We start from the raw sequence: 23,942 nt of genomic DNA, 5'->3' as shown, positions 1-23,942 counted from the left end.
GTTGGGATGTGGTCAAATGCAACAAAACTTCTCAGGGATCATTCTCTCATCCAAGGCCATAAACAGGTACTTTTAGTTAAAAAGCAAATGTGGAGCCCCTGTATAGTATCACCCTGCATAACCCAGGGCACCATCTAATATGTTATTTCATGTTACCACAAATAATGAATTTAGACATGGAATGCAACAAAATGTTACATGCTGAGTTTAATTCTCTACGATCCATTTACGGGCAAAAATTACATGTCTGCCCATTTGTCCAATCAGATTACTCCATTCCATTGTATAGCAAAACTATTGAGCAGTTTAAGCACAAAACATGTTCCTTTTATGGGTGCTGAGTTTGACTATGCAATTTGTGTACCCCCAAATCACACACCTGCCATTTGACCAATTACTTCCAATCACTACATACTGTAACCTGGAGAACTAGTTAGCAGTGCATTGTGAAAAAGGACAAAACCACCACCATTCCATAGCAATGGAGAACTTCTCTTAAGAATATTATGGCAAAGGACAAAACATACTCCTAGAGACGTTTATAGGTGCCAAGCTTACATCTACCATTTGTTTATGCCAAAATTGTATGCCCCCACCCTGTCTTATCAGATTGTGCCATTCCATAGTTCCACATAGTGGCAAAGGAGAAACTATTGACATGGGGTTTTCAGAGTGGGAAGCTTGGTTATGCTGTCTATTTGCCTGAAACCTCATCATTTTACCAGTGTTGGTTACAAGCCACCTTAAACCTCAATACCAACAAATGGCAGTAGTGTGCCTTTTTAATCAAGATAATAAATACATAGTTACATAGTTACATAGTTACATAGGGTTGAAAAAAGACCAGTGTCCATCAAGTTCAACCCATCCAAGTAAACCCAGCACACCTAACCCACACCTACCAATCTATACACTCACATACATAAACTATAAATACAACCACTAGTACTAACTGTAGATATTAGTATCACAATAGCCTTGGATATTCTGATTGATCAAGAACTCATCCAGGCCCCTCTTAAAGGCATTAACAGAATCTGCCATTACCACATCACTAGGAAGGGCATTCCATAACCTCACTGCCCTCACCGTGAAAAACCACCTACGCTGCTTCAAATGGAAGCTCCGTTCCTCTAATCTAAAGGGGTGACCTCTGGTGCGTTGATTGTTTTTATGGGAAAAAAGAACATCCCCCAACTGCTTATAATCCCCTCTAATGTACTTGTACAGAGTAATCATGTCCCCTCGCAAGCGCCTCTTTTCCAGAGAAAACAACCCCAACCTCGACAGTCTAACCTCATAGTTTAAATCTTCCATCCCCTTAACCAGTTTAGTTGCACGTCTCTGCACTCTCTCCAGCTCATTAATATCCTTCTTAAGGACTGGAGCCCAAAACTGCACTGCATACTCAAGGTGAGGCCTTACCAGGGACCTATAAAGGGGCAAAATTATGTTCTCATCCCTTGAGTCAATGCCCTTTTTTATACAAGACAGCACTTTATTTGCTTTAGTAGCCACAGAATGACACTGCCTGGAATTAGACAACTTGTTATCAACAAAAACCCCTAGATCCTTCTCCATTAAGGAAACCCCCAACACACTACCATTCAGTAGATAGTTTGCGTTTATATTATTTCTACCAAAGTGCATAACTTTGCACTTATCAACATTGAACCTCATTTTCCAGTTTGCTGCCCAGTTATCTAATTTTGTCAAATCGCTCTGCAAAGCGGCAGCATCCTGCATGGAACTTATAGTTTTGCACAATTTAGTGTCATCAGCAAAAATAGAAACAATACTGTCTATGCCCACCTCCAGGTCATTAATAAACAAGTTAAACAGCAAAGGCCCAAGGACTGACCCCTGCGGTACTCCACTAACCACACTGGTCCAATTAGAAAATGTTCCATTTACAACCACTCTTTGTACTCTATCCTTCAGCCAGTTCTCTATCCAATTACAAATATTATGTTCTAGGCCAATATTCCTTAATTTGATCATTAACCTTCTGTGAGGTACTGTATCAAACGCTTTAGCAAAGTCCAAGTAGATGACATCAACTGCCATTCCAGCATCAAGGTTCCTACTCACCTCCTCATAAAAGGCAACTAAATTAGTCTGGCAAGATCTGTTACGCATAAAACCATGCTGGCACAAACTAATAGTATTGTGAACTGCAATGTATTCAAGTACCCTATCCCTTATTACCCCTTCCAAAAGTTTTCCTACTACTGATGTCAGACTAACAGGCCTATAGTTTTCAGGCTGAGAACGGGATCCCTTTTTAAATAACGGCACCACATTAGCAATTAGCCCTGTGAGGGCTGAAATGTCAATGTCTGAATAAAACCCTTTTTTGTGCAACAGCCTTTTTTGTTTTTATAAATATGTACAGATATAGGACCTTTTATCCAGAATGCTCAGGACCTAGGGTGTTTCAAATAATAATTATAATAATAATTATCTTTCTATAATTTGGATCTCTACTGAAAAATCATTTAAACATGAAATCAACCCAATGGGATTGGTTTGCCTCCAATAAGGATTAATTATATCTTATTTTGGATCAAGTACAAAGTACAGCTATGGGACCTGTTATCCAGAATGCTTGGGACCTGGGGTTTTCTGGATAAGGGATCTTTTTGTAATTTGTATCTCCATAACTTAAGTCTGCTAAAAATCATTTAAATGTTGAATAAACCCAATGGGCTTGTCTTGCCCCCAATAAGGATTAATTATATCTTACTTGGGATCAAGTACAAAGTACTGTTTTATAATTACAGAGAAAAAGGAAATCATTTTTAAAAACTAGAATTATCTACTTATAATGGAGTCTATGAGAGATGGCCTTTCTGTAATTTGGAACTTTCTGGATAATGGGTTTCTGGATAAGGGATCCCATACCTGTACTTTTTTTCATATTTACAGAGAAATAGAAAATCATTTTTAAAAATATGAATTATTTGCTTATAATGGAGTCTATGGGAGATGGCCTTTCTATAATTCCCGAACTTCCTGGATAATGTAATGGGTTTCTGTATAACGAATCTCATGCTTGTATATACATTTAGTGAGAATTTTGTTTTGCAAGTGACTCTCCTATTTGGTACTATACAAATATTAGACCTTAATAGAGATGTGACCTTTCTCTTGTGTTGCTGGTGTGGAACTACTACATCTTGCCTGGTCCTCTTTTTCAGCCCCACATTTATATTTAAATAGTGATTACTTTTATAGAACTGTTAAACTAGCCAGATGATCACAGGGTATAGATATTATTGCCTTGTGCATTCAAAATTTAACAAAATTTAATGCTAGGCGCCTTATCATATGATTTATATATTTTAGCTTGTTACCTGTTCAACCACATATACACCATAATCTGCCTGCTGCTGCTGTAGGAATGGGTGCATGTAGTACAGCCAGGTCCTGAGATGAGATTCTCGATTACGGAATGGGATTATAATGGCAATCTTCTGCAGAGCTGTACAGTACTTGGGCCTGCTGTGTCCTCCGGGTTGTAAATTTGGATTTTGGGAAATGATCTTCAGGAGGGACATATTATACGCAAACTTAATATCCAATGGACCTGTTAAAGTACAAAATACAGTATACAAAATACAGTAAAGCAACGCTCATTCATTTTTGGGGCATATGCTTTGGAAGGGCACAGTGCTTCTGCTGAGCTTTAACACCTCATGGGCAAATAATTGTTTAAAGACGTTAAACATTATGATGAATTCCTCACTATAGCTAATTGCTCCCCCCTCTGCACATATCTTAGGCCACACAGACAGGTATCTAAAAATATAAGATATTAGATTGATGGTTTGCCTTAAAATGGATAGCAAACTTCCTAGTCCCTGTAATTGTTTTAGGGTAGATGTAAATGCTGTGTGTCCTGTGGCAGACACCAGTGATTTTTATGGAATACCCCAAAATCCAGTGGCCGAGTTTCCAATTTTGGAACCCAAATTGGGTTTTCTTCCCTGCATTACATAAAACTATTGAAAAAGTTCAATTAAAAAATTGCCAAGGATAGGACATACTGTAACATAGTAAAATTTGACTTGTGGTTAGATTGTTTTGTATAAACGTATGACATTTTATAATTGATGTAATTTGCAATCCAACAGGGGTTAAAGGTATAATCATAATTACGAAACACAGATACCTCAGCTTGCTTGTTGTCAGATTAAAGAGTGACTGTATCATGTTTCATTTTTAATAAGCCCTTAACTAGGTTCTTACCTAACTGAGCCCTTAGCAAACTGACAAGGATTAGCTGCATCTAAATTTGAAGCACTGTATATAATGTAAAAGGTCTAGTACACATATATTAGTGCACTGCAGAAATTGCCAAAAGTGTCTGAATGGGCACCTGTAACTGTGTTCTGCTGGGACAGGGGCATTACACAAGAGTCACCTCCTATCTTTATAATGAGTGTAAAGCTCTGTGTAACTTGCTGGCTCTTTATAAATAGATTAAGATGATTCTCTGTCAACCTCCTCAGGTTACATTATAAAAAGGTTTATTGTTCTAGTTTTAAAGAGACAGTGAAAATATAGGAAAGTAATTTATTGGCAAGTAACGGATAGTGTACGCCAATATTACAGGTGATGTTGCCCATAGCATCCAACCAGATGTTTGCTTTTGTTTTCTAACTTATAGGTGACCATTCAAATCTAATTACTATGGGCAACATCACCAGCGTAAGCTACAGAAACAGAATGAAGAATGACAGAATTTCAAAAAGGAGACTGTAGAAGAGGAACTTTGATCTACAAAAATAAAGCCCATATTTCTGTAACTGTAGGACCACTTAAAACACAAGAAATTAGCAAAATTTAGCCTGTACACTTTGCACATTGGGACTGAACCAGCCGAGACAGCATATGAACAGTAAAAACCATGGCATCTATAAATAAAAATCCCTTATGTATGTTATATTTTGTCTCTCTGATCTAAAGTTACCCGATTCATGCTAGAAAGACAGAATTGATTGTACTTTATTTAAATACAATCAGTTTGCAATCAGGGTAGCCCAGAAATTTGTACTTATTAGAACTATACCCGATTTTCCACATAAACCATTCAAAAGTGATCTGAAAAAGTTTATCATGGAGTAATAAGCTGTCATTTTGTCATTTCGTTCCTTCTGTTTTGATCATGGACAGTTGAAAGCTACCTGTTTGAAGCTCTTTGTAATCTGTCCTGGTTACACCATTAAACACTGTACTGTAAATATTTTCAGTTAAAAAACCCCCAATAAACAGTTAATTAGAATCAGGGGTCAGAATGACCCTTTATGTTGCCTAAGCCACTTTTCATGTGACACCACTCCAAACTGTTGTAATGACTCATGAAAATCATTTTTCACTGATAGGGATGCTTTTGTAAGAAATTGTTACTTGATGTTTCAAAACCTGACCAACCTGACCTGACTGTACCTTCTCAGCCTGTCAGTTATAGTGTCTAATGCTAATTACATAGTTACACAGGGTTGAAAAAAAACCAGAGTCCATCAAGTTCAACCCTTCCAAGTAAACCCAGCACACACCAATCTATACACTTACATACATAAACTATATATACAACCAGTAATACTAACTGTAGATTTTAGTATCACAATAGCCTTGGATGCTATGCTTGTTCAAGAACTCATCCAGACTAGAGATGTAGCGAACTGTTCGCCGGCGAACTAATTCGTGCGAACATCGGGTGTTCGCAAGTCCGCAAATTCGCGAACTTTTGGCGATGTTCGCCATTTTGGGTTCGCCGCGGTTTTTTTTGCGCCTCGTTTTTTCCGCCGCGTTTTTTCGCTTCGGTTTTTCGCCTTTGCGTATACATAGGAATAGCTTGCGGGTTTTTTTTGGCGGGTTTTTTTGGCGTTATTTTTTGGCGTTTTTTTTGGCGTTTTTTTTACAAAGTATTTTTCAGATAAATTTTTGCCCTTGATCCCCCTCCTGCATGCCACTGTCCAGGTCGTGGCACCCTTTAAACAACTTTAAAATCAGTTTTCTGGCCAGAAATGGCTTTTCTAGGTTTTAAAGTTCGCCTTCCCATTGAAGTCTATGGGGTTCGCAAAGTTCGCGAATATTCGCGAGTTTTGCCGAAAGTCCGCGAACGGGTCCGCGAACATGTTTGGAGATGTTCGCTACATCCCTAATCCAGACACCTCTTAAAAGCATTAACAGAATCTGTCATTACAACATTACTAGGAAGTAACAACCTCACTGTCCTCACTGTGAAAAACCACCTACACTGCTTCCTCTAATCTAAAGGGGTGGCCTCTGGTGCGTTGATCGTTTTTATGGGAAAAAAGAACATCCCCCAACTGCCTATAATCCCCTCTAATGTACTTGTACAGAGTAATCATGTCCCCTCACAAGCGCCTCTTTTCCAGAGAAAACAACCCCAACCTCGACAGTCTCACCTCATAGCTTAAATCTTCCATCCCCTTTACCAGTTTAGTTGGCTAATGGACTGCTGCTGTACAAATATGGCATCCCCGTCATAGAGGAACATTGGTTGAGAGGTAATGTAAAAGCATTGGGCTAATACTTTTAGGGCAAAATTATAAAGAGAATGAAAATATATATGTGCCATTATGCATGATAAACATACAGAAACCAGTTTTTAATTTATAATCTGCATTTTACTGCATTGAAGCTATTTCTTTCACTTACCTAAATCAGGTGGAATCTCTGGACATTTTGGTAAGTTTTCATCCTGATCTAAGGAAACCCTCTTTCTTAATTTATTCATGAGACGAAATAATTCATTTTTGCATTTGATTGCCTCAGCTGAAAAGGAAGAACTTTTAATCAGTATCAAAAAGGTTTGTTATACAGGGTATAGGAACTAATAGCTGGAATGTTTGCCTGGGGATTTCTGGGGAGTTTTTTTTTCTGTAATTCGGATCGCCATACGTAAAGTCTACTAGTAACATTTAAAGGAGAAGGAAAGTCATTTTGGCACATTAGTGCCACCTAAAACGCTATATTTATTCTGCAGAAAACATTATCATACCTGAGTAAAGAGCCCTATAAGCTTTCTCTGTTTGTTTAAGATTGCATCTGACATTTTAGCTTGGTCTTCATAGCTTCCTGCTTGCAGCTTAGCAGCTATAGCTCAGATTACACATTCCTAAGGGAGGGGGGAGTGAGTTTTATGAATTCTAATGGAGGGAGCAAGAGAGATGAGAGAGCTGTGCAGACTCTGGCCCCCGAAATAAAGGAGGAAGCCTAACACAGAAGAACATGTTTACAAAAAAGGAGACTCAGTGCAGCATTACTGTAAGTGCTTATGGCTGTATTTACATAAACCTTTCTGATAAAGCTTACTTAGTTTTTACCTTTCTTTCTCCTTTAAAAGTAAATAAACCCAAAAGGATTGTTTTGTCACCAATATGGTTTTATGCAACTTAGTTAGGATCAAGTACAAGGTTCTGTTTTTTTATTACAAAGAAAAAAAATGAAAAAAATGTAATTATTTGCTTAAAATAGATTCTATGAAAAAGGACATTCCTGTATTTCTGAGCTTTCTTTAGAAGAGATCCATACCTCTATTTGATTTAAATTATGGTCCATTGTTAGTCTTTCAGCACTAGCAACATTGCCCCATAATAACCTTTTTTTCTCATATGAGAAAAACCTCCTTACCAGCACATAAATCATCATGTTTGTAAATGATTTAAGTTCCAGTCAAACAGCAGCCACATACAGGTGAACAAAAAAATCAAGAAAATCATGAGACCAATGCAATAAAAAGTCCAGTGTTTGCACTAGTAACACACTGCTCCCAGATGTCTATTTTTATATGGAAGTTGATTGGTACCTTCAGGTTATGAGAACAAGTGCAAACTTTGAGACTTTTATTACATTAACCCTTCAGATAGTATACACTTCTAGGGACAGACCTAACAAGAAAGACATTTGTGTGGCATGAAAGTCTATTTAACTACCCAGTGTACCTATGTCCAGCGCTATACATCAATTAGAGGATGATTCCAAACCTCTTACCAAGGCCAACAATAATGCTGCAAGTGATTGTCTTCCTTGATTTCTCATTAAATATGGCTACACTGGGTAACCTAGGGGCCTGTGTGGTCCCTGCAAAAAGAGCTGCATAACATGTTGACTCTATATTAAACAAGTGAAAGACGTGAAGGATGGGGAATTCTTAGGCAGGGCAGAAATCTTGGCTTATTTGTATGAGATTGCACAACAATGTACTTAATAAAGTAATGCACTAAACAGTGCATAAAGCAAATATGTTTGCATAAAGCTGATGATATTTGAGTCTCTGTACACATTTTATACTGTAACTTTGCAATACACTGTAGTGTAACAATACATTTTATGGCATAAAGTAATGTTAGAAAAGAACATTAATCCAGTAACTATATAAAAAACATTTCTTCTAATCCAATTTGTTTTTTAAAGGGGTTGTTCACCTTTGAGTTAACTTTTAGTATGACGTAGAGAGTGCTATTCTGAGACAATTTGCGATTGGTATTCATTTTTTATTATTGGTAGTTTTCTAATTATCTTGCTTTTTTGTTCCGCAGCTTTCCAGTTTGGAATTTCAGCAGTTATTTGGTTACTTGGGTCCAATTTACCTTAGTAACCAGGGAGTGGTTTGAGAGAGTGACTGATATATGAATAGTAGAGGGACAGAATAGAAAGATAAGTAATAAAAAATAACAATAAGATTGTAGCCTCACAGAGCAATAGTTTTTGGCTACTGGGGTCAGTGACCCCCATTTGAAAGCTGGAAAGGGGTAGAAAAAGAAGGCAAATAATTTGAAAATTTTAAAAATAATGAAGACCAATTGAAAAGTTGCTTAGAAATGGCCATTCTATGACATGTTAAAAGTTAACTTAAAGGTGAACCACCCCTTTAAAATGGTGAATGCATATAGAAGGTAGTGTGAAATCTAGAATTTATTTTACAACTAATTGCATCACTTTTTTATTCATACATGGTCCCAGGCTTAAATGAAGGTAGTTTGTTGCTGCACGGCTTCATATTTAGAACGCACCGAATCCACTATTTTGGGATTTGGTCGAACCCCGAATCCTTCATGAAAGATCCTGGCGAATACTGAACCAAATCCTAATTTGCATATGCAAATCAAGCTATTGAGGGGTTAAAAAGATCCACATTCGTGTTTATGTGACAAAAAGTCACATGATTTTAAGGATTTGGATTCAGTTTAGCCAGGACCATGGATTTACCCAAATCCAGCTGAATAAGGCTGAATCTTGGCAGAATCCCGAACGGCATCCCTATTTCATATTTCGCCATGTTTCAAAGTACTAGTGTGCCCTCATCTACAGTCCCAGCTGCCACTCACTCCATCCCTCAATGGTTTGTCTGGTGGTCTCCAACTTCCCTCCAACTTCTGCCTACCCCTACCTAACTAGGGGTAGGCAGAAGAGGCAGCTGCCTAGGGCGGGTGGGGGGTGCCAGGCAGGAGCCTCTCCTGTCTACCTCTAGTCTGCGATCTGTTTCGCGTCGCTTCTTATCGCTGCCCCCCCATCTGCGCATACGTGCCAAAATACACAGAAGGGTGCGCGATACAGGTGCAGGGGCGAGGTGGCCGACCGGGTTGCCTAGGGTGCCTAGTCGGCTCGGCCCGCCACTGCCCCCAGCATCTGTATCCTGTGCCCTCCCTCTGAGGTTTCCATATAAAGGATTTGGATCTTTGTACCATAAGTCTACTAAAAAATAAACATTAAATATCTTAGTTGGGATCAAGTCCAAGGATCAAGTTCAAGGTACATTTTTATTTCAAAATTTGCGGACTTTGGCAGCAAATCCATGCCTGCCCTCATATGGGATGATTTGGTCATAACATTTCCAACAAAAGTACATTGCAACAGCTTTGTGTTTCTCAACAACTCTATTATCTTTTAAAAAAAATTCCGAACCATTACTATGTCTGCACCTAGTCATCATGTATAAAACCAGACTCAAGATAGACCGCACTTCTCGCTGTTTTTTGGAAAAACAGGCACTCACTGAGCAAATCTTCAGGCAGAATTCTTGGTTAAAAAGTAGCTTTATTAGAGTACCACAGAGAGTAAGGCTGTACTCTAATAAAGCTACTTTTTAACCAAGGATTCTGCCTGAAGATTTTCTTAGTGAGTACCTGCTCTTCCAAAAATGGTGATATTAGTTCCCCTAGCTGAAAGCTCAGGGCCGTGCACCTGAGCCTCCTCCTCCCTGTGGTAAGTTGTTGGACATATTTTATCTTGCATAGATCGCACTTCTGTAGAAATCCAATCAACTTAGTCAGCATACAAGTTTCTGTATGTGCCAGGGGAACAAGGCCATTAATACAAAGAACTAGGAGAAAGCTGGCACTGGTGAACAGGCAGAACAGGTATAAGCCCAATAATGTGGAATCAGAAAGCTTTAACAAATATGCAGTTACAGTTCAGGCACAGGTCAGATCAGGAATTGATCATATAGTTAGGAACAGATCCGCAGTCATAGAATGGTCAGTTCTAAGCAACTTTTCAATTGGGCTTTATTATTTATTTTTTAAAGTTTTTGAATTATTTGCAGCCTTCTTTTGACTCTTTCAGCAATCAAATAGGGGTCGCTGACCCCAGCAGCCAAAAAACGAATGCTCTGTTAGGCTACAATTTTATTGTTACTGTTAGTCAGGAGCAAGGAACCAGCCAGGGGCTCAGGTACAAGGACCCCGGCAGGGACTCAGGTACAAGTAATGAGGCAGGGCCGCCAGTTGGACAGCACTGCCATACACTATAAGATCCGCTCGCTTGGCGATGTCGCCAAGCGAGCGGATCTTCACCCGATATCCCCACCTACGGGTGGGCGATATCGGGTAGAAAGTAACTTAAAAAAAAAATAATCCAATCGTTTGGCCCTGGGGCCAAACGATCGGATTACATTTGTGGCTATGGGGCAGTCGGTTCGGGGACCGTATCAACGAGCCGATGCGGTCCCCGATCCGACCAGATTTTCTAACCTGGCCGATCGAGATCTGGCCAATTTCAGGCCAGATATCGGTCGGCCAGGCCGCTCTGTTCTGCCCATACACAGGCCGATTAGCTGCCGAACTTCTTTCAGGTAACCTATTGTTTCTCCTACTTTCATGTAACTGGAGGAGTGCTAAGCCAGACTTGAATTTCTTACTATTGAGTGCTATTCTGATATCAACTGGGAGCTGCTATCTTGCTACCTTTACACTGTTCTGCTGATTGTCTGCTGGGAGGGGGTTGATATCACTCCAACTTGCTGCTCAGCAGTAAAGTGTGACTGAAGTTTATCAGAACACAAGTCACATGGCTGCGGCACCCTGGGAAATAAAGAATATGGCTAGCCCCATGTGAAATTTCAAAATTAATCTGTGCTTTTGAAAAACAGATTCAATGCAGCATTCTGCTGGAGAAGCTCTATTAACTAATGTGTTTTTTTAAACCATACCAATATTTCCACAAATGTAGAAGGTACTATATACTGGCCCCAGCATGGCAAAAACAAATCAAGCACAGCAACAACTTTCTTAATGTTGTTTCACTTCAGAGAACTTTGTTAGTATGTAACAGAAATTCATTAAAACCATTTTTTATATAGAATTTGTCAGTGGTTAAATTATTCAACCTTTATTTAGGGTAGCTTGTTACCTTGAGACACTAGTGATGGAAGACTCTCCTGTAAACCAATTCAACTTTATTTGCGTGACTTCAATACAGCACACAGTTTTGGCACTCTTCTCCTTCATAAGCTTTCCCTCAACTTCTCACTACCAAAATGGCTGCTCTATTTCCTGTTCCTCTTTCCTTTATTCACTTCTATCTCACACAACTTTATTATTTCACCTTAGAACATACTGCCACCTAGTGGCTAAAATAATTTGTATTAACTATTAACATTTCACATCCTTACAAGCTTTACACCCTCTTTCCCCTGAACCATTTCCATTTAAAGAAATTGGTGACTAGTAATTTGCTTGTGTTATTTTGAATCCAATTGCACAATATGTGCTGCAGTAAATTAATGAATAAATATTATTGTGTGTTAATTGAACACTGCCACGACTAGACTTTCAGCAACTTATTAAGCTGATAAACTCATAATGGAAAAATAATTAGTCATGCTATCCAGTGCCATAAAACCAATAAATACAGTTTTAAATACACTATTAATTACTAATAGCTTACTAAAAATGTCAATACTATTTTATAAGAACTAATTCCCTATGATTTTTTACTATTCACCAATACAGCTAAAAATCTGAATCTGACAATTCACCAGCTAAAACTTGACGAGACCATGTAGAAGTAAATGGCAGAGGTCCCTTCCCTGGAGGATACTTCTATTGCTTTGAAACTTTAAAGGAGAAGGAAAGTAATTTTTTCATTTTACACCAATAGATTTGCCACATTAGTGCCAACTAGAAGAGTATATTTATACTGCAGAAAACTTTATCATACCTGAGTAACAGCTTTCTCTGATTACAGCTGCCATTTTAGCTTGCTGTTCATAGCTTTCTGTTTGCAGTCTAGCCATTATAGCTCAGATGACACATTGCTAAGGGTGGGGGGAGTGAGTTTTATGAATTTTTATGGGAGTAGGGAACAGAAGAGGGGAGAGAGGAGAGAGCTGCACAGACTCTGGCCCCAGGAATGAAGGATTTTTCTGAGAGAGCAAGTCAGATACCCTAAGAACATGTTTACAAAAAAGGAGACAGGAAATCCTGTGTTTCTTTTGATAGAGAACTATTAGCGTTTTTGTGAGTGCTTATGGCTGTATTTATATTGACCTTCCTGATAAAGCTTACTTGGTTTTTACCTTTGCTTTTCCTTTAAAGGTTTCGAAAAAATCTGAATTTTCATGACTTTTCTGCTACTTTTCCCACACAGGTTTTTTTCAGTTTAGACTGTTTAGTAAATGTAAGACATTTGTGGAAAAGAGTTTATTTAAATTTTAAAATTAAAAAAAAAATTAGAATTGGTAAAGGCTTAGTAAATCTGCCTGTTACAGGCAGGTTTACTAAAGCTCTAACATTTCTAACAATTTTTTTCATTGTAAAATTCGAATAAATTCGTTTCCACGAATGTCTTACATTTGCTAAAAAATCTGAAATTTACTAAAAAATCTGAAATGAAAAAGTCCTCGCAGGTCGCAAAAAAAGTCACAAAAAATCAGAATTTTTTGACTTGTTGCATGAACACTTTGACTCATTGACTTGATCTCAGGAAGTTTTAGCTGGCAAATTGTCAGATTCGGAATTTTAGTTGTTTGGATACATACACGTAGTAAATCTCAGAAAAGTTGCAACTTTTTTCCTGCGACTTTTAATGCTAAAAATCCGAATCGGCAAAAAAAAATAAAAATCTGACAGTTAGTAAATGGCCCCGTAAATAAATGAACGTTTTAGTGTTATGAAATATTTGCCAGTACACCTAATTCTGAATATAGTCAGTTATCTGCTAAAAACTAATATGTCAGCACCATGATTGCACAAACCCCTAGATTGTTGGCATTTCATATTACACATATAACTGTGTATAAAAATGATTTTGATGCCGAAACTTCTATAATATTTTGATTTACAGATCTCCTCAAGTGAATGTTTACTTAACTTTGGAGCCAAAACCAGCATAAAAAACTGGGTGTTCCTGATTTGTTCCTTTCTTTTTATAAGGCCTCGGATTAGTCACCTAGTAAAATAGCAACTCTCACCAACTTTAATATATGGGTGTAGATGAAAGCCTCTAATTAGCAGTAACCCTTTCCTACTACAAACCATACCTGGTAAACTTCTAATACCCTCAGGTTTACAGCCCCAGCCACTGGCAACATGAAAAGAGAACCGTTTATGTACCATTTGGTTGTTAATAGACCTACATACTATTATGTTAGATGTTGAAATTTACAATACATGCAAATTAAACAGTTTGTTTTGTTATTTACTAGACGTCAGCAAATGTCAGAGACTCAGCCACACATTATGAAGTATAGAACCAACTTTGAATAAGATTTGGCAATACAATTACCCCCAGGAAGATGGAATGAAACATACAAAGCAAGAAGGAGCTCCACTTTGAAAGTAGCCATAAAAGAACTTTCCCTCCACACATTAACCTGCTCGTATATAACACATTAAAGGGCAAATGTAACGTTACTGGGACCATAATACAAATCTGGTGGGACAGTCCCACTACCCAAATTTACTAGAAACGAGTACATGCTCTCATACAGGAATTATTCCCCATTTGCACCTTTAGAAACCTTCCCAAAATAGACATTGAGTATAAATCTGCAAACGCGGAGGCAGATTTGATCAAAATTAAAATTTTCAAAGTTTAAAAAAAAACACAGCAAAATCACCTACTGCCAAACCTTAAATCTCAAAAACCTGAATTGAAAAAAAGCTGGAATTTTGAAATTACAGCTGGCCTTGACTTCTACATGAACTGGCCAGCTTTGAGATGCTGAATTTTTTCAGTCAAACTTTTAAATTTTTTCACTTAATTAGTCTGATATTTAAAGTATATTTGATTTGATATTTGGTGTCAGACTATTATGAGCAATTAAGTGAATTATACCTATAGCTCACACTATATACCTACTGCCAGTATACATACTCTGAATAAGATAAAATAACTTTATGCTTACCCGGATGACAATCTGGATTAGTTCGATAGAATATGGACTCTGTGGATAAATCACATATAAACAGCTTTAGCTAACATGTAATGATAATATAAAAATACTTAATTCTATATCTAAATTGTTTCGGTGTATTGAACTGGTAGGTGGGTTTTTTCCTTTTACCCCTTAGTCTTTTTCCTGTACTAACATACCTAGTAGGCACACTGGTAATTTGAAACCAAATAATGAATTCAACATTTGAGCATAGAACATAATACATATGGTGGTGTATAGAATATATAGCATTGATCATTATTTGTGTGAACATTCTCTGGTCTTTGTCAAACCTGGACTTATGACAAAAAACATGTACCTGTATAACCCTTGGGATAACAATATTTTGCTAATGTGCAATTTAAAAGAGTCTATTTGGGAAGCTAAATGAATTCAGAATACTATCTCAACTGGCAAAGGAATGAAAGCTTGGCAGAGTTGTTGTTAGCTTACCATTGGAATGTTTTCCTTTGTCACCTTTTGTACATATAGTTTTATTGCAGTTTAATATTGGATAATATTTAATATTTCCTGGACAAAGAAAGTTAATTCAACCCATCAGCTGCCAGAGGATTTTAATAGGAATATTATTTTAAAAAATCTGTGCTGAATGAAAGTGTAGCCTTAAATGGTCACTAGCATTAAAACAAAGCTGCAAAGTGTAAAAAAGCAGTATGCTGTAAATCAGGTTTATTGTACATATAAGCACTATGCAAGTACAACAGAATATACTGAGAGAAATGCCCATATAACCATTAGCTTTAGTTTGGTTTTGTTTGTTTTACTTAAGGATAGACAACGCAGCCTTTTAGTGTTATGGTAACAATGTTATGCACATACAGTGCAAAATGTCAATATGTATAACTGCACTTCTATTCATGTGTTTACGAAATGATGTTACAGAGAAAAAGTATAAATCTATCACTCGGTTCTCCCAGCATTATTATATTGTACATTGGGATAAAATCTGTCTTTATAAATCTATACTGAATTTCCCTTTACTTATTTTAATCATTGTAAAGAACTACTAACACCATACATATTTGTAAGTAACAGTCAATAATTTTTGGGAGCAGCAGTCATATTTTACATAACCACTGTTTATTTGCACTTACCAGCACCAGTGCAAATGTATGTCTTGTAGTGCTGTTGGCTTTTGACCTGTATCCCCTCCCCCCCAAGGCTAAACAGTAGTTTATTTAGACAAATTACTAGACCTTTAAATTGCACTGAACTACAGTATGCCTTGTAGAACTTTTAGAAGCCTATTTATCATAATTCAAATTTGCGAAGTTTTGAAACTCGTATTGAGGTAAACATTAAATTTCTAACATTGATAAATCAGCCACTTAAACTTCATTTACTTTTTTCCTTAGGCTAAAAAACTAAGAAGTAGCAAAACATAGCATGCGCCTTGTTGTACATGCTACGAGAAAAGGCAACTACTTACAAACAATATGAAATGGTTATTATTCATACCGTAATGCTAATCAAGCATAATTTCTCACAGCGACACAATATTTTGATTTTTTTTTGTTTACATTATAATATCCATTGACTTTTTGATCAGACTTCCCGTATTTGTGGCGATTACATGTTGCACCAGCACTTTTTTGGGCAATAATTATAAGTCATTGTCCACTACAACTTATGTCACACTTCTTTGAGGTCATTTGTATGAGACCTGTGGCAAATCACACAAGGTACCAGAAATCTGCTCAAAGTTTCTGCACTATCTAAAGAAATCAAAGTAATAGCTGTATTCCCCACAATTAACAGTTGGTTCTATTTCTCTTTTGAACTGGTTGATGATATTTTATTTCTAAGGGGGTTGTTCACCTTTTTGTTACTTTTAGTATGTTATAGAATGTCCTGTTCCTAGCAACTCTGCAATTAGTCTTCATTTTATATTTTTATGAATTATTTAACTTCCTATTCTGGCCTTCTTTTATTCATATTCCTGTCTCTTATTCAAACCACTTCCTGGTTGCTAGGGTAAATAACAACCAGATAGCCAAAAGTGGAGAGCTGCTGAACAAAAACATAAATAACTGAATATTAGAATATTAAAAGAGAACTACACCCCCCCCCAGCTATAAAAGCTCCCTTAACTGGCCTGCCTTGACCCGCCCGCTCACCTCTCCCTAACTGAATAATAATAAATAACTGAATATTAGAATATTAAAGGAGAACTACACCCCCCCAGCTATAAAAGCTCCCTTAACTGGCCTGCCTTGACCCGCCCCCTCACCTCTCCCTTATGGGGTCTGCGAGGTCCCTTTCACTTCCTTGAAGATCCAAAAAATGTCTGTTTTTGTGTGACAACTGGAAAATTTTGAGTTTTCACAGCAACGGTTTGAAAAAGTTGCAGATTTTCTCGCACAGACTTTTAATATCTGATTTTTTTTAGTAAATGTCAGGCATTTGAGGAAATGAGTTTAGTCAAATTTTAAGATTAAAAAAAAATTAGAAATGATTGAGTTTTAGTAAATCTGCCCCTAATTGTAGATAATCCAAATGCCAACAATTTAATTTTGTAATATTGTAAGGTTTAAATGGGAGCAAACAATCACTCCCTGCTCTAAGTAATTCTTGCAGTAACAATATCTGTTTACAAGTTCGGACTGGGGCGTGCAGGGCCTACCATGGCTGCCACCCCAGGGGCCCTCGCACACTCCAGGTGCCCATGACATGGACCCCCGAGGACCCACGCCACCTGCCCAACACCCCTCCCCCCCAGCACATGTACATTATACTTATACTCAGGAGGGATTGGGTCTAGGTCCTGTTTACATACCAACAGCTGATAGAACTACAGTTGGACAAAAGATGGTAAAAACTTAAGCCGTAGATAGTCTACTCCATGACTGTGGATTCATTTTAATCTGTTTCAGTGTTCCCAGACTAAAAAAGCTGATGAAAAAACAGTTTTCTAACATTATTATCATTTATTTATAATAAACATGAACGTAGCACATTACAGAGGTTATTTAACATTCACTTCATTCCTTGTTGCTTTTTTCCAGTGTGTTATTTTTCTTGTTGTTATAACAGATAATGTTTATGATAACTGCATGGCCTTAACATAATTTTACAGAGTTAGTAAACCTGTTCTAGACTTATGACCAACATTTATTTCTTCTTATTTATATGGCGCCGACACATTTATGCGCCACTTTACAGAGATTATTCATCATTCTCTGCCCCAGTGCAGCCAATATTATAAGGTCCCTGTCACATTTACACACCAAAGGGCCAAGTTTAGGTTTAGGTTGGACCCAGCCAAACCTGTGTTGGTTTGGAGAAAGGCAGGATTAGCAAGGGACCCCCTGTAGTTAATGATTGCAATAGAAAGGTGTTATGTAGATGGATTCTTGCAACTGAGTGAGCTGAACTCTACAGATTGTGCCAGATTTTTATTCTGGTGCAAAGCAACACTTGCTATGAGTACAGGTATAGGTAATAAGTAAGTCGTCTCTAGGGGGCCCTAGTTCTCCAGCAGCTACACCTATGGTAAATGAGCTTATGTAGCTTATATTTAATATTACCGAAACTATGTTGTAGAAATTGTGGTGAAAAGGATAAAGAAGTGCTGTTGTATATGCACACCATGAAAAGCAAGCTGGTATGCAAAAGACAAGTTGCTTCAGAATCTTCTAGTTCCTGCATGTCAGCCCATCCTTTGTAATGACAGAGCAGTAACACAATGTTAAAATAATAACTTTAAGAACAAACACACAACAGTTGTGTGCAGGTTTACCTTACGCCATATAAAGAAAGGGTATCATATAAAGACCCATACTCATGAGTTGTCTTTTTCCTGCGGTGCGTTCCTCTGCGTTCCACCACAGGGAAGCACAGAAAGGAGCACATCCTGTTCTTCCTCACACACAGGTGCATGTAAGCATCAAACTCAGGCACAACATTCTGTGTTCCACCTGCGTTCGGTGCTTACACACACCTGTGTGAGTATGAACGCATTAGGAAAAATAGGGCGCGTTTGTTTCTGCGCTTCCCCTTGTTGGAACGCACTACAGGTAAGCACTCATGAGTATGAGCCTCTAAAGCATCTTAATGGGATGGTTTGTGTAGCAGATCAGTGGCCAAAGTCCACTGATCTGATTGACTGGATATGGGACTGATGAAATGATTTCTTAAATGGGGCCCCATTCTGTCAAAGGCTAGTGATCTTACATTATTGTTTCCACATAAACAAGCTGAGGCTTATTTACTCATTCTCAAGGTTGAGAAAAAAACTGCCATAAAACACATGCAATTTTTTCCCACAGTCTCAAACATTACCTTATTTCAGAAGAAAAGTTGCATGCCAGCAAAAATCACATTGTTCCATTCATTGTCTATGAGGCTGAAAATCTTAAATAATTTAATTTATGGGGAAAATAAATAAAGTTGCTTGAAATCTTTGGAAACAATTTCCATTGACTTCTATGAACCTCACCAGCTTTTACTTGCTATGTTTTGTCAAGTAATTTTTCCTGATTATTCAAGGTTTCACAAAATGCTTGCGTAAATATTGTCTTTTGCGTTTTTAACTCAAAATGAGAAAATTATTTATTAAATATGCCCCTTCATGTCTTCCCATTTTTAGCACTATAATGGCTTCTGTTTCTGGTTATGACAATTTCTGGCACCCCCCAGTGACTTCCTTGTACCTTGTACCCTTGGCTGGTGCCCCTGTTAGGAGAAAACTGCACCAGCCCGGGGAACCTGTAGCGAGTGCTTCCTTCTTCCGTGTTTCTGCCGGCAAAATCCCTGGGCCAGCGCATGTGCATTAGAGTGAAAAGCCGACTTCTTTGTTAAAGTTTGGCTTCTCACTCTACTGCGCATGCGCAAATGGGAAGCAGGAAGAGGTTGCTGCAGGTACCCTGGGCTGGTGCGGTTTTCTCCGTACAGGGGCGATTAAATTCACTTGGGGGTGCCTAACATTTTGGCACCCCCAAGTGACTTAGCCTTTCCTTCTCCTCATAGGAAAAACAAACGCTGAGCTCTGTAAAGAAAGTTCCCATAATGCCTTGCTCCTGCACAGAGACCAAGACCCGTGTGCATGCTCAATTAGTAACACTATGAGGAAGCTTCCTGCTGATTCGCTCCCCCCTCCCTCAGGGGGAGGGGGAAGTGAGTTCTTAGCATTCTTGAGGAAGGGGGTGCAGGAGAGGGGAGAGAGGAGAGAGCTGCATTTCTCTAGTACAGGAAAACAAGGACAACAAATCTTTTGACAGAGAGTGCAGCATTTCTGTGAGTGCTTATGGCTGTATTTACATTTACCTTTCTGATAAAGCTTACTTAGTTTTTACCTTTCCTTCTCCTTTAATGTTAATATTCCAAATCACTAAGGACTGGGTGTTGACTACATTCTGTTTGTAAGATACTTAGATATGTTGTTGTAGCCAGTGCCATTGGCATTTGCAATTAGTGCTTATTATATGCATTTCTAGAAGTTTGTTAATCCTGGGCATTGCATCAAACTGTATCTTAGCAAAATGTAATCTGATAAGCCTTTTATTAGTGGCATACCTGCAAGATAAATTTGTCTTATGTATTAGTCTTAAGGGTGGGGAGTGGTTTTGTAATTTAATGTGTCCTCAACCTCAACTTGCATCATACTTTATTTCCTGCTATTTTATACAGTGTGCCCCAAGTTTTAATTTTTTGGCTCTTAAAATTTTATACTGACAATGTGATTTAGAAGTATCTGTATGTAAATAAATCTATCATTTAGCAGCCTGAATTTTGAATGAAAGATTGTAGAAATGAATCCAAACAAAGCTATGCTGTGAGCTATAGAACCAGGCTGGGGTTGGAGGAATTGAAAAGTTTGACTTAGTTACAGTCATGAAATTGTCTCACATTGGTTCAAATAATTCATATGTTTGTATTATCATAAGCTAATTTTGGTTTGTTGGAGCTAAATACAAATTACATCTTTGTGCTTTGAACATCACAGTTAGTAGTTATACTAAAATTGATTTGACATCACAAGTATGATACATTTGTCGGCTTTGGTGGATATATTTTTTAGAAGGGTTTTTTATGGAAAGCTGCACCCTTCAAAATAACACTCTAAACTTTGTTCCTGTTGCTGTATCTCAGCTTAGCACAAGCGCACTGACTTCTTTCCTTTTCCCCACAGGCGATTATTCCCAACAGCAGTTCTGGTTTTTCAAGCTCCTTTCTCACTTCCTTGAGATTCAGCACCTCATGAATCACCAAAAACACCAGTACATGCTTTTCCAGTGTCCGTAATCACAGACACTGTTGTTCTTCAAATTTTCTATTTCATAGATCACTTATTCTCGTATAAATATATATATCCACATGAAAGAATGGAGCACTCATGGGTGAAAAAGTTCATTAGTTCATTAGTTTGTCAACATGTTGGTTCTGCTAAGAGGACCTTTCTCAAGACATGTTAGCAAGACCGAAACATTAACAAACAAATAAAAATGTCCCATGATGAGTGCTCCACATTTTTATGTGGATATTCATTTCTCTTGGATGCACCTGGGCCATTTTCCCCTATACTGAGGGTGCCTTACAACAATTTGTTTTATATATATATATATATATATATATATATAAGTATATAAGTATAAGTATATATATACTTAGGGGCACATTTACTAACCCACGAACGGGCCGAATGCGTCCGATTGCGTTTTTTCGTAATGATCGGTAATTTTGCGATTTTTTTCGGCGTCTTTACGATTTTTGCGTAAAAACGTGAGTTTTTCGGCGTCCTTACGATTTTTGCGTAAAAACGCGAGTTTTTCGTAGCCATTACGAAAGTTGCGCAAAGTCGCGATTTTTTCGTAGCGTTAAAACTTGCGCGAAACGTCGCGCCTTTTAGGTTTTAACGCTATGAAAAAGGCGCGACTTTGCACGCAAGTGTTAACGCTACGAAAAAAAATCGTGACTTTGCGCACCTTTCGTAAAGACGCCGAAAAACTCGCGTTTTTACGCAAAAATCGTAAAGACGCCGAAAAAATCGCGTTTTTACTCAAAAATCGCAAAAAATACGAAAAAGTCGCAAAATGTTCGTTTCCAAACGGAATTTTTCCAATTCGGATTCGAAATCGTGTCTTAGTAAATCAGCCCCTTAGAGTTAGTGACTGGCGTGTGAATGCACTTTCTTGCTTTAGATATCTTACAGTTATGGACATTTATTATATAAACATCTCCTTATAAAATATAAATGCATCAACTGTTTAAAAGACTTCATAGAATATCTGAATGATCATTTGTTAATTTCACTTTCTAAAATTGCTACATATAACATATGCATAATAAGCAAATAAGCACAAAATATATTACTGCTTATTGTGTCACACTTGTTACACATTCCTAGACATCTCTTTTATTTTATATCCTCAGCCTTTTCACACCATCCATCACAACTGAGATCTCCTGACTTAAAGGAATACTGTCATTGGAAACATGTTTTTTTCAAAACACATCAGGGCAAACAGATTGTTTTAGATTTAATTTTGAAATTTTACATGTATTTTTTTAGTTGTAATATTGGTGTGTAGGCAGCCATCTCAGTGCATTGTGCATTGTTCCTGAGTCAGAGCTGTCAGAAGGAGCCAGCGCTACACATTAGAAGGTATCCTATTCAGGTATCCTATTGTTTCTCCTACCCCCATGTAACTGGAGGAGTCCCAAGCTGAATTTATTACTATTGAGTGCTATTCTGATACCTACTGGGAGCTGCTATCTTGCTCCCTTCCCATTGTTCTGCTGATCGGCTGCTGGGGGAGAAAGGGAGGGGGTGATATCACTCCAACTTGCAGCTCAGCAGTAAAGTGTGACTGAAGTTTATTAGAGCACAAGTCACATGGCTGTAGCACCCTGGGAAAAAGAAATATAGCTAGCCACATGTGGAATTTTAAAAATGGATTTATATGCTGGATTCTGCTAGAGAAGTTCTATTAACTGATGCGTTTTTAAAAAAAACATGTTTCCCATGACAGTATTCCTTTAAGTCAGGAGACCTCAGTTTTGATGGATGATGTTAAAAGGCAGAGGATCTGAAATAAAGGATATGTCTAGGAATGTGTAACATTGTACACATGGCAAAAGTGTGACACAATAAACAGTAATATATTTTTCCCATGACAGATATATATTGGACTGGATTGAACTGTTTTGCAGTAACAAAAATGTAGGTATTTTAATGGATCAGTATCTGATAATATCAATGCTAGTGAGCATATCTTGTGTGCCATACACAGACATTGTCCATAATAGGCAGATTATCATAAATACATGACAGACATGCATACTTACTGGAGAAGCTCTATAAATAAGCTTTCATACAGTAAATCAGGGGTCCCCAGCCTTTCTTACTTGTGAGCCACGCGCAAATATAAAAAGTGTTGGTGAGCAACACAAGAATAAAGAAAGTTTTTGGGAATGCCAAATAGGGAGTGTGGTTGGTGATTTGTTAGCCCCATGTGAACTGCTAGCCTAAAGAAGGCTGTGCTTGAAGTGAAACTGTGTCTCCGTGCTTCCAAAACTTGCCTCCAAGCCGGAGATTTAAAAAATAAGCACCTACTTTAAGGCCACTGGGAGCAACATCAGAGGGTGGTGAGCATTATGTTACTCACAAGCCACTGGTTGGGGATCACTGCAGTACATGAATTAAAAATGTACATTTTTGTAATTGCAACTAAAAGCACTATTTGAATATCTGTTTCTGTTCTTGCCCTTGAAACAGTGTTGCAAAAGTCCCCTCTATGTTTGTTTGAGCTGGCTTCTATGACATTGTTTTGGGAGTAAGAATCAGGTATGCAGAGAATATAAATAGGCAGGGTGAGACTGCTTTCAATAACAATTACATTTACAAATGCATTTAGAAGGATTAAAGACAGAAAAGCTGTTTGTGAAACATTTTCTTTAGTTATTCAAAAACTGTTTCAGGACAAGTTTGTAAAAGCTATGTGTGTAAATTTATATATACACCCACCAATGTTTCAGTTGAAACCCTCAGAAGTTAAGGATGTTAAGATGTTGATAAATGTAAAATTATATCACGTTTAAATGTGTATATGTATATATGGGATATACTGTACATATATACTGGATCTCTGATTTTTTTTTAGCAAAAAAATCTAACTTTTTACACATTATTTCTTTTTTCTCTATAGTAATAAAACAGTATTTGAGGCTAAATTAGCTTTATAAATACAAATGTATTGTAAATTGGGTTTGGTCATCCAAATTAAGGATT

The 23,942-nt window shown here is 37.6% G+C and overlaps 1 protein-coding gene across 4 annotated transcripts in view; it reads right to left on the bottom strand.

Annotated features, from left to right (window-relative positions):
- Positions 1 to 23,942, bottom strand: part of b4galt1l (beta-1,4-galactosyltransferase 1-like) — a 79,172-nt gene that overhangs the window by 11,690 nt on the left and 43,540 nt on the right. For 2 of the 4 annotated variants that reach the window (XM_031905129.1, XM_002937945.4), the window contains exons 2-4: positions 14,663 to 14,701; positions 6,691 to 6,807; positions 3,357 to 3,589 (exon numbers count right to left, since the gene is read on the bottom strand). In XM_031905129.1, the coding sequence (XP_031760989.1) occupies positions 3,357 to 3,589; positions 6,691 to 6,807; positions 14,663 to 14,701 (389 nt within the window). The remainder of the gene's footprint in view (positions 1 to 3,356; positions 3,590 to 6,690; positions 6,808 to 14,662; positions 14,702 to 23,942) is intronic. The other 2 variants (XM_031905134.1, XM_018097007.2) reach the window with 1 other exon arrangement.

The sequence above is a fragment of the Xenopus tropicalis genome, chromosome 1 (assembly GCF_000004195.4).
Source record: "Xenopus tropicalis strain Nigerian chromosome 1, UCB_Xtro_10.0, whole genome shotgun sequence".
Classification (NCBI taxonomy): Eukaryota; Metazoa; Chordata; class Amphibia; order Anura; family Pipidae; genus Xenopus; species Xenopus tropicalis.
This window is presented reverse-complemented; position numbering and strand designations above follow the sequence as displayed.